Source organism: Nomia melanderi, chromosome 6, assembly GCF_051020985.1.
Source record: "Nomia melanderi isolate GNS246 chromosome 6, iyNomMela1, whole genome shotgun sequence".
NCBI classification, from domain to species: domain Eukaryota; kingdom Metazoa; phylum Arthropoda; class Insecta; order Hymenoptera; family Halictidae; genus Nomia; species Nomia melanderi.
In genome coordinates this window covers 8318733-8335499 of record NC_135004.1, presented here as the reverse complement: position 1 = coordinate 8335499, position 16767 = coordinate 8318733, and the positions used below count along the sequence as shown (strand labels likewise).

Here is a 16767-nt window from a genome sequence, read left to right as displayed (position 1 = left end):
ACGTTAAACGCGTTTAACTATAATTTCAGTGGCAAAAAAGTTGTCTAGCTGCACAGAGATGTTTGAATATATAAAACTTTCTAGGGAATAATCCATTTTCCCTTCATACTTGATTAAGAATAAAATAAAAACCTTCAATGATGGTACCGCTGTTATTTTATCTTCTGTATGGAAAATTCGATTCCCCTTTTTCAATCACTTGCGCCACAGTAAGTACTAAAAAGGATTGAATGATTTATTCGTAACATGTTGATCCTCTGTGAAACCTTTTACGGATTTGGAAAGTTCGACTCGGCCATTAAATAATAACGACAACTTTGCTTTATTAACACTGCGAGTTAATGGGCGGGCGATAGATGATAAAGTATGCGCTGTTATATATCGTTAGGGGTTGAACATTCAATATTAACAGTGATTCGAAATTTATAAAGCGGTTCTTACGGCGGCTTAAGGCCAGTATAAATAATGCATGCCACCCGAGAAAAAGAAGCCCGGGAAATGCGGCGCACCAGAACCAGACAGCTTAACGTCCTTCGCGTTGAAATCTTTTTTCTCACTCAATCGTTTAATCTCCACGCGTAGTTTTGCATAAAACCTGCGCCGCAGATACCCCGTGACCTCCATCCCCGCCCTAACTGGATCCGAACATTGTCTTCATGCAAATAACGCAATAAAGGGATACGAATATGGCCAAGATAAGGTAATTTACAGCAGCAGCCGCGGTTTTCTGGTCTTTTTCTTACTCTTGTCCTATTCCATGTCCCCATTCCACATTTTTCTCACGCAACTCTGCACAATTTAACAAGAACAGAATGAAAATTCGATTGGCCGTTTGACGAATTCTTATTATAATTGAGAAATCTTTTCGATGCAACTACATTTACTAAAAAATAATTATATTTACTTTTTTTAAAGTTATATTTAATTAAAGGGTCCCATGAAACTATTAGTCTAGCTAATAACAAATTTATGGACGTTAGAAGTGTAATTCTCGTAAGTCACTTGCTACAAATGAGTAGAATATTCAGTTCAATATTACAACATAAACTTTAATGATTACATTATAATGTTGGGTACTTAAATAAAAGTACAGGTAAACTTATATTCTAAAACAACACGCTTGTATTTTTATTTAAGTACCCAACATTATAATGTAATCATTAAAATTTATGTTGTAATATTGAACTGAATATTCTACTCATTTATAGCAAGTAACTTACGAATAAACTTATATTCTAAAACAACACGCTTTAAAAAAATGTATCAAAGCTTCAGTGATTATCTAATCAATTTTCTAACCCATTTTCTTTTCTATGTGCTTGACATTCTTTTTACAGTGCTGATTTTATACACATACTAATCTATATTTACTTTTCATGCTGAAAAACTGTAGGTGAGAATGACAGAAACATTTCAAATGGAATAACTGTTTTTCTGTGTGAATTCGAGCGTGACCGCAATTGAAATATGGAAAGCAAGGGCGACTCCGGGAACGCCAAGGGGATAGAGGGTCGATGCTCTTTAAAGGCAGCGCATTGTTCGTGCGTTCACTCGTTCAGCCCACTTCTGCATCGCGGTTATTCCCTAGCAGCCTATTAATCCATAATTAATGGGGAAAAGGGCTACGACACATACATGAAATATTTATTACAGTAAGCAATATCTGCGAATATTTCGCTGGAGGCTATTATTACAAGAAGCTGTCTATATTGAGGCACCAGCTAAACCCTTGAAATTTAAGTTTTGTATTATGACAAAACAGTCTCGTGATCGGTAATGGAAAGATAAGCAAGGTTACCTCAACGAATTCAATATCTTCTACAGCCGTTTAATATCGTTCACTTTTGCCATCATAAAATCTTCGTGAATAATAATACGAATAACTTCGTGCAATACGAATAACTTCGTATAATATATTATATTTGTTTACTGTATATTTTCTTTACAAATAACTCATGTTTTACTCTCCTAATATTACTTGTAATTTACATCTCTATTTATTGTACTTCATTACATATCTGAAAACAGTCTTAACAAGTGTCGACCGGTCACGAGTTAACTCGTGTTTGTCCTTGCAATATTTAATTACGGAATAACAATTGTGACATGGAATAGCTTCTGCATGAGATTGCCGATCAATGATGCGTTAATATACTTGCAATACGTATTTTCCGCTAACAAAATCTCCTTTTTTCAGAATGACAATCACATTCTACTTTCTCTTTCATCGAAACGAAAATAATATTCACATCCTCTCTAATTTATAATACGTTCCATCCCCCCGTTCCGCCTCATTACCCACATTTAACCAACGATAGATCTAATCTACCTACTCCGCACGTCTGACAAAGCATGACCTTATTTCACTTGCCCTGCCATTCGACTACGTAATATTACGCATGATCTCTATCTCCTTCCCCGTTTAACCTAGAACAACCCTGTTTCACGTTCTATGCATTTACATCCGAAATTCACCCCATTTCTGCATACCTTACGATGGCAACCATTCCGTCGAATACTAAAATTCATCAAAAATTATTATTCAGCATCCGTTTGCCCCGGCAACATATGTTAATATAAATGTCGCGGGAGAGAACTTCTGTCGCAATTGTGTCAGTGGTGCGAGCATCACGTTATTCTACGTGACATGGTTAGTACCAGGGGATTAGTTACCTTAATCGTGCATCTGTAGATCCAGAAGACGTTCCTTGCGCAGGGTGTGGAGGTGTATGTTTCACGAGAAGCTGATTTTCGGAGCAGCACGTACGTGATCGGAATCCGAAACGAATCCGTGGAAAGAAGTTCGTTACTGTAACGAACCCTGCAAACCTTTCGTCGCGGAAAGGCGGCGGGGGGCAAGTTGTTCTTAATTTTCTTTCGGTATAGCGCGCGACCAGCGCCGCTGCCAGGAATCTGTAAACCGGTTCAGTAACCTTTCTGTCTACAACACCGCCTCTCATGCCGTTATTCTTGATTGCAGGGCACGTTGTGTCCAAGCAATACTTGACCGTTTCAGCGGCTCGTTGTCAACTACATTTAGCACGTCGCAGTATAACCCAAATGAGGAAATTAATGCTTACGCTGACAGACGTTTCATCTGTTTAATTTAGACAATGTTCTACAACTGTCGCTGTTATGCATTCAAGGTGTCACATATTTCGTGATGAATACTGAGAGTTAAACGGAAAATGTGACGTTAATAGTAAGTTTCATTGTATAATAAATAGCAATTAGATATTCAGATTGGTGCAAAAGTAACTTCAACTAACTTTAACATAATTTCTGATGTAGAAAGAAGCTTCCCTACAGAATCAGGGTTCACCTATTGAACATTGGAGTATATCGAAAATTAAGAATATTCAACAGCGTAATATCCATAGCAGAAAAACTGGCGACTTCCTGCGAGGCCTCAAAAATAACAGATCCCAGCTATCTGTGTCATAAACCAGTTCTTATTGAATGTTTCCACAAAAATGCATTTTTATTTTGTGATAATATGAACTTTGACCGTTACAGCGTCAACAAACAGCTTTATCAGTAAATCGTTGTAATGCGTTGAGTGTCGTGATTGTAACTTCAACTTCGCATTATTCCGCAGAACCGAAGGTCCTTTTTCCGTCCATTAGCCGCGCGATTCGTGTTTAAAGCAGAAAAAATGGAAGAAAAGAAAAACAGAACAACAAGAAAAAGGCTCGAATGGCAAGAATCGTTTCCCGACGCGGCGCTTCTTTCTCCCTCCCTCCCTCTTGCTGGTTGGTCGCGGAGAAAAGGTTATTCACCGTCTCGAAGCACGATGTTAAGAGTCAGCCTGCCCCTTTGTCAGCCCTTTCGATGTTAACAAGAGGGCCTCCAGCTCCCCTATAGCCACGACAGCTTCGACAGATTTTTCGCGCACAGGTGCCAATCGATTCCGCCCGTAAAACCAAGATCGCCTCTTGCGGCGTCGTAACCGAACTCTGTATAATCCTCTATCGGTTCTTACTTTCACAAGGACACGGAGCAATTTTCGATGTCCGAAATACCTGTGACGACGGACGAAACGATTGTTTTGGTTCGGAGCAGTTTACTTATCAGCGGTTATTGCATGGTCTTCTAAAAGCTTTATTTTAATCAAATTAATGAATAAAGACTTATTAATAGATCTTCCAATAGTCATGATTTGATTAATTGACTGCTTTGTCAGTCAGAATCGAGTGGCTTAGAATAATAATAAAGCTTTTGTTCTAGGCTTAATTAAATACCAATATTACAATATTATTACTAATAGTAATCGTTACTAATTACTAATATTAGTAATTGTAATATTAATGCATAATTAATCCAAGATCATTTTAGAAAAGCTTCTTCTTTTCGGAAACTTAGAAACAAGAGTTAGACCATTCAATTGTACACGGATAGTTGTGAAACGGGCCAAAAACGTCGTTGATGTTTGGACGACGTAACGCTTGAGAGGTAACCGTGGCTACCGGTCGCCACATTGGCAGCTAATCAAATATAACGGTTGACGAGGAGCCGAATGAAGAAGATTTATTGTAAGTAAATAGAATTAGGAGTTACGAGTGTCTTGAGTAACCTCTGGCTCCCGACCGACGCTAACCCAACTAAAGCTAACCTGACCTAACTAAATAATCGAATTAGGGGCACCGTCTACGGCGCGCTACCCATCGTCTACGGAATCCTGCGTCTATTCCTTGTCCTCTCCCGCCGCGGTTGCATCCTGAGTTACGTTCTGCCAGCGCAACTTCTTCTTATTGGTGCTTCCAAGACAGATTGTGCGCGGGCTGAGAAGTTCTTGAACCGAGGAGGATTCAAGCGAACGTAATTCGTGGAAACCTAACAAATGTGATTTTTTATGAAAAAGCAGTCTATGTTGATTTACTATTCCCATTGATTAACATCTTGCCCCGCTACCTTATTCATTACTGCCATTATAGGTGGGTTATGTTACCGTTTATAATTTAACGTTAACCTTTTAGCTACTGTACGCGCCTACAGTGGCTTTCGTGTATATCATCTTTTTGAACTATAGCGGCACAATTCTTTCTCTGTTATCGATAGTTGTGCACGTTATAGTCTAATCAAATGTAATTGCAGAGTGGAAGATTCTATCAGTCTCAAATCGCAATAATATTGCATCTATGGTATGCAGGCCGCGTCAAACCTTGCCGTAGAGAGGTATAGCTTCGCGGCTAGTCCCACCGTAGCTAAAAGGTTAAAAAGAAGCAATTTAAATATATATTTATTCTAAACTTCATCGATGTCAGAAATATAGCACTTCATTTTGACTAGAAAAAAAGAAATATTCATGTTTATCAGTTTAGAATACTTAATATTAATTTTCTATATCCTGAAAGTACTTTTATGTACTACTTTTATCATAATAATGCTTGGACCGAACATATACTTGCATTTAATGTAAAATACCTTTGACAATCAACATATTGAAAGATCTTTTAACACTAAAACTATCGAGCAATTCGAGTAACTTCTAAATTATAGGTCTATTGTAAAATATAGATCAGTCGAAATTTTAATAAATACAGTTTTGTAATTTGTGCAAGAAAATACGTATCAGACAATTCGATTGCTCGGTAGTTGTAGTGTTAAGATACGGTAGAAGTGTGTAAAATCTGTAGCCCAACAATTACTATCTCGTATGAAGTCAATATTGCTTCTTGGGATTCAAGAATATCGCGTTTCACGATCCAAGATAACCAGTTCCCGGTGCTAAGTCCCTAGAGTCGTCGGTGTCGAGTCTCAAGGCGCAAGAGTCATCAGTGTCGTGTCTCACGTATCCGTGTCGCCAATATCGACACGTAGACCTGCTCTTGCTCGTGTCGTGTTTGCCTTTTGAATGTTTCCGCCAGCTTATTTCGTATGTACTCGTATCAATGGGAAAGGAACTCACATAGTATATCAACTAATATTGAAATTTATATAATTCTCACAAAAATGCAGGTTTACTTCTTACAGAAATAGTTTCCACATACTGTTTTTATTCATTAACATAGATGAATTTGTACTTAAAAGCTACACAAACTTCATTCAAACAATCTTCCCCTAAATCAGATAACCATCAAAATAAAAGAAACTCCATAAAAATTGTCAACTTCAATCTATTCACAGTAAAATTATTCATTTTATTAATAAACGATAACTAATCATACTTCCAACACAACTTTCTCTGAACATCTTAAAAATCTTCTTCGACAGTACTGATTAAATTAGATAGATTACAAATCAGAACTCCTACCAACAATAGGCGGTGCTTGCGCCACATAGAAGCCGACCAATGAAATACTTCCCGCATTCATCCCCCCTCTTCGTGACGTTGAAGAACAAACACCGTGTCATTGCTTCGAATCATACGAAGCCGCAAAAAAACTTAACAAGCAATCGAACACGATCAGAGCTTTTGGCCTATTCATCAAGACATTCGGAATGGAAGAAATTTCCGCGCAGCGACTCGATTTAATTAAAGGGGAAACCCCGTTGAATGTCGTGGCGCGAAACCATTCCCATTTTTTTATTTAATACGTATTCCGCGGAATGACCGGATTCCCTCCCCGGGGAAAGTTCGGTTATCGATTCCCGGGCATTCGATGAAAGACTTCGACGTGCTTGCTGTTTAAACAGCTAGCACTGGCACGACGAACGACCGTGCCGACCCGGGACCTACGTTCGACCAATCTCGCAGAAGTTTTACGCTCGACACCGCACACCTTTCCTATTTTTTCGTCTCTTTTTACTATTATTTCTTTTTGTTTTTGATCAGGCGATTTCTCAGGAACTACACGTTCAACCCGCGCGACCTTCCATCTTCATCATCGTCGGCTGATACAAGGAAAGTTCGCTGCGAGCACGAGCATCCAGGTCGCGGGGACTCTCGTGCTCGCTGAACTTAATACCTTTTACTCCGCGATCGACTGGTTCTGCGTAATAACACGTCGATACACTCTATTAGTTTCCAGGCACGTTTCCGTTTTCCGAACGTGCCCTGTTCTTGCTCGATCCGCCGATTATCTCCAACCCCTTAATGCTTTCTATCCCGTAAGAAATGTGTTTGGCGGCGGATAACGTTGATTGGCACTCACGAGAGAGCCTGATCGAGATATGAGACACAAATCCCCTCGTCACGGTGACGCATGGAGTGATTTCGAAGGGATTGAACGTTTCCAGGGACGTCTCAAAGGGTAGTTTCGTGTTTGGAGGTCCTAGGAAAATAGAATTCCATTTTTCACATATTTCTTAGTATTCTGTGCGTGTAGAATACTTGGGCTATTGTATCCCTTACAATGAGTGGTTTCAGTGTTCTTCTTCTGTAATTATTAATATCGTAAAGGAATTAAGTATTCGAAATTACAAAAAATGAATAGTTTCACTTGCATATTGTAACGATTATCAGCATAAAATAAAAAATCTATTCTTTTAACTTTTATAGTAATTATAAGTTAATTGTATTACGGACTTGATAACTCTAGCGTTAAAGGTGCTTTTATGAATTCACAAGATTACCAAAGTTCCATGCATGTTAATGGAACAGACTATTTTATTATTTATTTTAACTTGTATATCTATTCGCAAGCATTTTTATTATTCAACATCTTTCTGTTAAATACAGAATAGTGACAAATAATTTTGAATCAAAACGTAATAATGTCTATGGAAGAAAGTCGATTTTATCATTTTAATTAAGAAAATACGTATTTTTCGTTGAAACTGAACAATTCAGACTCTGACAAACATGCAAGAAATAGTGACGGAAAGAAGCGAATTACCAGAGGATACCGAGCCTGTATCACTCCAAGGTATCCGTATATCTCTTCACCCGAGCGTGCAAGATCCAGATCCGTAAATATCCAAGCCGAGTCACGCAATAGCGTGCTCCGTAATATTTATCACCGGTTCCTCTTATTGTTTTAACGTGTAAAACACTTGGGTTCCGTGTACATAAGCGACGCTGAGTTCACGTATCTGTACTTGTTTCAGAATAAACGAGAACACCACGAGATCCCAGTTTTTGGCGTACTTCAGCTTCTCGTCCAAAGCGAGCCTGTCCGTCGGTTGGCCGGTGAGAGGCGGAGATCCAGTGAACAATACTGGTAAGACAACACTTTTACATTTCATTCAACGCGACGTTAATTCAATGATATCTTGTGCACGTTAACCCCTTTAAACTTTTTTTATCATCTACATCAATAAATTTTGTTTATTTTTGTACACTATTATTGTTAATATGCTATTCTTATGCAGAAAGTATTATTTATAAGATATACATGAGAAAATATTGTTAACAATTTTCGAGAGAATTTATTATTCATTTGAGAAGGGATATTTAGGAAGATAGTAATAAGCTGTTGAAAAGCAATACAGTACAACGAACATCGAGTAACGTGACGCAAACGGTATATATAATATCTCTATCTCTGATCAACCATACAGAGATTCGAAAGGACACCGCTTCGACTAGCAAATCAAGCATTGATCGGCTTAGTAACCAGCTTCATTAGTGATATCTTTACCAGTTTTCAGGGCATTACTTGATGATATTATTAGCGAGAGGATTTCTGTTGGTCACAGCTTTGAACCGGGACATCAAACAGCTATCAGCAACAACATTAATCTGAATACGAAATTCCGGCACGCATTTATATATTGGATATCATTAAATCGTGATCGATATTTAAGACGCCTGCAAACCGATTCTGCTTCACATAAAAATTTCCTCCGAATGTTATTCTTAAGTAAAAAATTAATTGAAACAAGAAACAAGTTCTGATTCCTAAGCACTAAATCACTGAGACTTCATACAAACGACAGGAAACCCGAAAGATCGCGTGCCATTTATGATACACCGTTTTCCATATCACCAAGCACCATTTCATAAATTCTTAAATTCAAAATTAATCAAATGTCAAATATCGAAACGAATCATCAAACGCTTCAAGCGAACAACAGAAGATTATTTTCAAACGTTAAATCTGAAAGATCACGTTCCATTCATGAAACTCCGCTACCCGCGTCACCGTGCGCCAGTGACACACTTCTCCCGAAGTAGCCGTAGCATCTGCTCTCAGAAACTTCCGATCCATTTTGTCCTGCAATCCGTTCCGAAGTGAAACATCCGAGCATACCAAACGAAAAAAGGGAAAAGCGGAGTACAGACAAAAAAAGAAGAGGAGAGCACGGAAAAACACAGAGACTCGAGGAAAGACAGCGGGAAACTTATCCGAAACATCTGAGAAAGGGGTCGCGATGGAAAGAGAGAGGAGCGCTGGGAGGAAGGGAGGATGACGAAAGTTTCCCGAACGGACGAGGCCAACGCGGTATAGGCATTCCTTTATCCGGCGGAGCGAAATCCGAGAGGAAAATGTGCGAAAGGCTCGGGTTTCGAGAACCCTCGTGGCCCCACGGAACGTTTGCACTCGACGTTAATTCCGGAACGGTCGGGAAAGCTGGTCCGTAGATGCCGGCGGAAGAGGAGTAGAAGGTCGCGGGGAGGGACGGGTTGATACGGGGCGGTGGACGCGCGTATTTCCTTGCGCAAACAGAGCGGAGGCGTAATTTCTCCCTAGTTAGGGCGAAAATTATGCGAGCTTAAGTGCAGGACAGTCCGGGCTTAACCGAATAAGGGCGAGCGCCGTAGACATTCCGACGGCCCCGGGCGAATTTAGATGTACCCAGGCTAAAGCGATAACGACTGGAAGTCGGGCCAACCGGTCCCACTGGAACTTCCGCGAATCGCTGTTTTGAATCGCGACTGTATATCGCGATATCGATACCCACGGGGCCGACTCCTATTCGCGATCCGCTCGCTGAAGGCTGATCTTGGCCGAGGATTCAGTTGTGCCGAGAATTTAGTTAGAATCACCGCAAAGCGATCGCCGAGTTTCGAGGATTCATTCGGTGAACATGCTCGAATTACTGGCCAGTGATAATTATTTACAGGGGTTTGTTATGTCTGGTGTAAATAATCACTGCTTGGAATCGAGCTTTTGAAGTTTCGAGACGTTTGAGCATTGCATTCTTATTTTGTTTGGATGGTGTTTGTGAAACTGATGGTTGTTAGTAATGTTAATCAGTGATTTAAGTTATTTAATGTATTAACGTTTTGAGTGTCTACTGAGTTTAATTGGGGAATACAGTTGTTACGAAGATATTTGATACTTACCTTTCTTGTCAGTTGTGATTCGTGTTAGAAAGGTGACTTGCAAAATGAAGGTTGACAAGCATATTTGATAGAATCAATATTGTAAGAATTATGATATGTAGAAAAACATTATAATTAGCAATATTGTACATGTTTTAATATGCAAACTTGATTTGTGAGCTGTTTGTTACCTACATTGAAAATTATCATTGCTTTGAACATTTTTATCGTCAAATATTCATTCATCTTCCCATTTTCATTGTAAACAATACTTATACATCAAAATATGAAAAATTGGAGGGTCGAACAATTTTTTACGAAAATCATAACCCACGGGCGGATTTCCAATAGAACCAATCAGAACGGTTGTTTTGTCAGGGAATACTGGTTTTTATCAGAAAATAATGATCGTGTAGTTAACGCTGAAAAACATGTACATACGAAACAGCGATGAGCATTTTGATTAAACGAAATACAAAAGGGAACAAATAACATTGTTCGAAATTTCCTAACTGAAATCACAATTCCATATGCGCCAACTGAATAGGAATAAATTGTAGAATAACATGAAGTTCGAGCTGTATGTACGCGATATGTGCAGTGCTCATGGTAAACAATGAAAATGAAATTCTTATGTAGTGATAAAAACGAGCTGAGAAGTGTGGTAATTCAGACTTTCATGGCCGACATCGCTCTTAGTTGATGCCTCTGGATGTAAGCTGTACCCGTTAGGAAAATGTTTCCCGTGTCGTGATATCGTTGCATCTGGCGTCTGCCTGAGCTTGTTGACACACTTCTACTGAATGTCACAGTAAACTTAACACCTGGCACTCTATAATTTAAACCCATTTCGATTCTATCGCATATAACACGCGAACACGCTTTACGACTGAACAGTCTGAAATTTACAGTTCAGTGAATATTATCAATATCGAAAAGTTTAGGTCAAAATGAATGCAGCTGTTTCTTAAAATATTTCAAATATTATAGAAAATTTTCTGTATTTATAGTAATGCGAGATCGATCTTTCAACCGATTTTGAGATTATCTCGTATAATTCTTGAACTCGTTTCGCGACTGAACAACAATTTAAAATTTACAGTTCAGTGAATATCATCGATATCGAAAAGTGTAGGTCAACATGAGTGCAGTTATTTTTTAAAATATGAAAAATATATTATCAAACTTCCTATTTGTATGAGAACGTAAGGTTAATATTTAAATAACAATTAAAATTAACCAATAATCATTTAGGATTTCATAGACCAATTTAGATGATTAGGTGATCCCTTTCCGTTCTATCATTTTAGTTATGAATTCTAGTGATTTTATATAGTTCAGACAATTCTATCTTTACTGTCGGATCAGGAACGATTTGGTGCTCGAACTCATTCCGTGCGTAATCGCCAAGATCAACGCCCCAGATCCGCTGTCGACTGTCGTGACAGAAATTTCGTCGGTCTCGTGAACGACGACAAATGGGAGATTCCCTTACAATATTACTCGTTTAGTTAACTAAACGAATGTCGGGAATGCTCTCAACTGCAATTACGCGTACCGTAAACTGAAAATGTTTCCGCATTTTGGAAATGGATTTTCGCGTACTTCTCGATTAATCCTGACTCGATGATATTTCCAAGCGTAAGGTTGCATTAGCGTGAATTTAGCGTGTGTGAAGACCCGTGTTTGTGATGCCAGCAACAACGGCCCTGTAATGAAGCAGTTTTCAATGCGTTTTACTCAGGTATTGAGTAACCGGATCGCAACAATATTTAGTGCAGGAAATTCGAACAACCCGTTCTACTAGAAATAACTCGATAAGCGTTATTCATTTTATCACAGGCGACAATTTGCGAAGAGAGTTATAAAATTCCCCTAATAGAATGTTCTATTTGCGATCGAAATTCTCGTTAGCCACCGGCGCACGGGAAATATGATCTCGTCACGGCCCGGAAGAGCGGATTTATCATTTTAATCGATGGATCGAAGGATATACACTCGATAACGTACCAATTATCTCACCGTATTGTATTCTGCATACGTATTACTTACACGCGCATCGCGGCCCGTGTGCCGGAGAACAATGAATAATTTATGGAGACCGAAATTGAGCCTTACGCCACCGCCAACCACGTCGGATCGATACGACAGATTATTAACAACGCGTCGAATTGAACTTTGGCCGTAGCCGCGAAGTAAAAGTCATCGGTCTTGTGAATATTTCCTCGCGGCTTCCACCGCCGGACCGAATTATTCCCTGGAAAAAAATGATAAGATGAGGAACCGTCCAGTATTTCGACATCCTATTACATCGCCGGTGCATTTTTACGATGCAGTCGCTATCTTTTTATACGGCACCCCATTTCCGGGGAATGGACAGGCGAATGCGGATCCATTTTACGATGAAATGCTATTTGACACACAATTTTACAACGAATCGAGCAATAAGGAGGTGAACGGGGTATATCGGTGCTATGAAGTATCGACATTTCGAATATTTCCTTTTGGAAACATAGTTTTATATAGGAACTAGTCAGATCGTTTAAACCATATACATTTGTAACATTTGTTATTTATTATTCAGTGATTTATTGCTACCGTTTGTAATATTATTTCTTTTAATAGTTAATTTTAAGAGTGAATATAATAAAGTGCCAGGGATTCATATAAACTGTCATTTGTTTGTCATTCCTTGCTCAGTGATTTAACAACTACAATATCATTTAAAGTCACTACCAAAAATTAGTTCTTAATCAATTTTTCTCTACAGATATATAGACTTTTGGAGGTAGTATACAATTTATGCAAGTTTTTTTGTATGGATAAATCAATTACTTTCCAACCCCTTCACAATTTAAAGAAGCATAGCCTACTAAAAGCGAAAAACAATTCCATAATCGCTTCTTGAACGAATCTTCGAACTCCTCATCCCTTCTTTCAAACCTTTCGCATCGAATCGAATCGGATTCCACCGCACGGGAAGTCGACGAGCGAAATAAAGTTGTTCTCTCACTGGTGACGCGGTGGCTGATACAGTTTACGGTCGGAGATGGGATCAACGATAATGCTCCTCTGTGAAGTGGGCAGGAAAAGAGTACGTAGCACTTTAATAACCTGAAGCAGTAATAAGAAACAGCCTGTGTCTACCGGCAGCGGAACAGCAACAAGGTATTATTCATCCACGTAGGAATTCGTGCACACAAAGTGCATCCGAGCTAACAAGTCAGACCACAATTCACTTCACATTCTGAACAAATTTTGAAACAATGAAATACAGTTTGTTATTTCAATATTTTTAATTATTAAACTTTCTTGAAAACTAGATAATTATGTATACATCTAAAACAGAATATGACTTAACCCCTCGCTCTATGATCTCACTCATAACTGCATACGTTAAAATTATTTTATCGTTAATAATTCATTAGAAATGAAAGAAAATTCGATACTATTCTTATACTTGCACTTTAAACACGAAAAGTGAATAATAACAAAGCAATATTTAACACGTTAACTGCCACGGCGGTCATCGATGACCGGAGCTTCAAAATGACAAGAAAATATTTATAACTTACAAGATAGCCGATATTAAATAAATATATTCAGTAGCATAAATAATAAGATAATATCGTAACGTAAGAATTGCAATAGCAAATAATTAATAATTCTTCATTTTTATTTTTCATAGGAAAAAAATAAGTGATATATAAAACGTTTTTGTTTCTCGTGACAGTCAACGTGTTAATTTTAACTTAAAGGAACAAAATAACGTTTATGCCTGTTAATTTCTATAAAATCTTTCTCACGAGTCTGACATGGTGTAGCAAGACAGAGGGTTAATTATAAGTGATGAACTATGAAGAATCAAAGTGAATCATACATATGATTGAAATACGAACTTTCCGACTGACTTGATATCCCGCGTTATACGCTGCCGGGGAATGGATTTAAGGTTTCCTTTGGAGACGACGGGGACGCTACTATCGATGAGGGAGAAGGTCGACGCGGCGGAATGAAGGGAACAGAGCCGAAGAGAACCGCGCTCTCCTCGTTTCAGCCGAGTCCCGAGTAGCAATAAGAAAAGGTAGAGGCGGATGAGTCCGCGGTGGTAAAAGCAGCCCGGTGAAAGCAGACCCTGCAGCTCGCCCACGTATAACGAGACGACAACGATTCTCGATTATCTCTGGGAGAAACGCCTGGCCCCTTCCATATGCGCGGGACGTACGATTCCGGCGAGGACGTGACTCCGGCCATGGGATGGAGCCCCTTTTCTTTTCCCTCTTCCCCTTTTCTTTTCCTTTTTCGGCAAGAGGAAGAGCCGGATCCTTTTATTGAAGTTGCGGGAACCGGAGGAAGAGGCGACGAGCCGAAAAGGAGCCGAAAATGAAAGAGAAACGAACGGAAGTGTCGCGCGGTCGGCAAACACATCAATCCCACGGTTTCACTTCTATACGTGCGAATCCGTTTCTCTTGCCGTGGTTGGCGCTGAAGGGATACGTCTCGATGCATTGTGAGCGGTATTTAAATAACGATGTTTTCGGTTGGAAGTCTTCTGTCATGGTTTGTTGTATATTCTGGACATTGTTAGTAGAAGTTGTTCGAAGGATCTTGAGGATACAAGGAATTATTCTGAGCTTCGTGTATCTGAGAAAGTAGTCTTCCAATTTTGATAATCTGAAGTGTTATATTTTCACAGGAATTTCCTGTTCTAATTGAAAATGTCAGTATATCTGTTGCATGTAGAATTTGAAATATTTTCTCAGAATTTTATGCAACTTTGTGTTTTCATGTAAATAGTTCTCCAGTGAACGTTGCCTTGTTTTCGTTTTCTTCTTCATCCACTTCTGGCTGCAAGGTCGGGGAAATAAGGCACGGAGATAGAAAAAGAGAATTTCTATGGAAATCGTACAGAGAGGTCTGTCCTCGGGAGATTGGTTGAATTCGGTGATGCGGCGAGTAATATTTCAGACGTTCCTGCGACGGTTGACGCGCGAAAGTAGTATAAGTCAGTCATCGACGTATACCAACCCGGCGAAGGATCATTTGGGTAAATCAGACTGTTTTTAGGGAAACAGCTGGTCCAGGCCGAGTAAGATATTCAATGGAAACGGAGGGGAACCCGAGATTTCGAGAAAAACGAACCGTGGAACGATTGACAAACAGATCAATCGCCTAAGGTTTTACGTATGCGATCCTCTTACCTAGCGATTTGTTCCAGTGGCTTCAGACGTACGTCTACATTTGAATGCGATACTAAGCAATTGCACGAACCGTGGCATTTATCACGAACCAGAAATTTCTGGCTTCAGTGGCCGAGGCGATTTCGAGAAAAAAAAGTGAAACGAGAATGCTATTATTAAATACTATAAATAATAATAAGATAAACAATGTTAATAATAGTACTAATAATAGTGTTATTATTATATATAATAATACAATTGTACGAAATTCAATTGAATTTTGCTTTACAAAACGTTTATAATATCTATATATTAGTTATTACTTTGAGGAAAATATAGGAAAATATTAATATTATTATTAAATATAATAATACAATTTTATGAAACACTTGTAATTACCAAATTTATTTTGCAAAAGTTTCATAATACTTATGTATTTATTGATTACTTTTAAATAAACATTGAAAGATTAATTCTAAAATGGGGATATGTCATAAAGAAAATGATTGTTTGTGTGTGTTATTGCTTTTATGTATACTGGAAGATATATAAGAAGGTATATGGTTTATTACCTTTTTTATAGGCTCTATAACTTCATTCCGAAGGTATTCCGCACCTATCAGATTCACGCAACTCCTTCCGGAAGCAGTCGAGAATATATTTCTCTCACGATACGCGTTTCTTCGACAACCCGCCGCATAAATGCCCTCTCTCACTGCTCTAAGAGGCTGTCACATCGTGACATTTGTCACATTTCATTTCCAGACCTTTCTTGCTTTCCATTCAGGGATAATACTCCCCATAAAAAAAGTTAAGAACTACAAAAACAAATCATTCAAGGCAACCATTCATAATATTTTCAGCGATAAAGTGTATTTGCTGTCACAAATAAAACGATTTGAAGTTTATATCAAAAGGATATAAATTCTAAAATTATATAAGGTTGTTCATATATCACCATAGAATGAGAAATAATATTAATTCTAGTAGAAAATCATTGACAAACTATTGAAATTATATATACTTCATTCGTTGTTGGAGGATATACCTATAAGTTATTATTCCAAATCCTTATAATAATTTGTCATACATTCTCTCGAAAAAAATTATAAATTACTGTGAAGAAAATAAATAAAACAAATTATCATTATTACACATCTATCATTATTATACTTCTATCATTCGAAAAGAATTCTTCAACAAGTAAAAGAACAGTATAACTAATAAGTTTCGGACAGAAACAATTATACGGAAAAAGAACGAAAGGCCGAGCCCGAAAAAATACGGGAAAAAGTGTTTCCGAGGACGCTGAAGACATTACATAAATTCGTTGAGCTGGTAGGATGGGCGCGTCCCATCCCTAATGGGTCTAACCATTATGACAATTGCATCCGGCGGATATATAAAACTAAACAGAAAAATACGCGGAAAGAGACA

General features: G+C 38.4%; 1 protein-coding gene across 8 annotated transcripts in view; it reads left to right on the top strand.

Annotated features, from left to right (window-relative positions):
- Positions 1-16767, top strand: part of LOC116431670 (uncharacterized) — a 312877-nt gene that overhangs the window by 202664 nt on the left and 93446 nt on the right. For all 8 annotated transcript variants that reach the window (XM_076368499.1, XM_076368496.1, XM_076368501.1 and 5 more), the window contains one exon: positions 7990-8102. In XM_076368499.1, coding sequence (XP_076224614.1) covers positions 7990-8102 — 113 coding nt within the window. The remainder of the gene's footprint in view (positions 1-7989; positions 8103-16767) is intronic.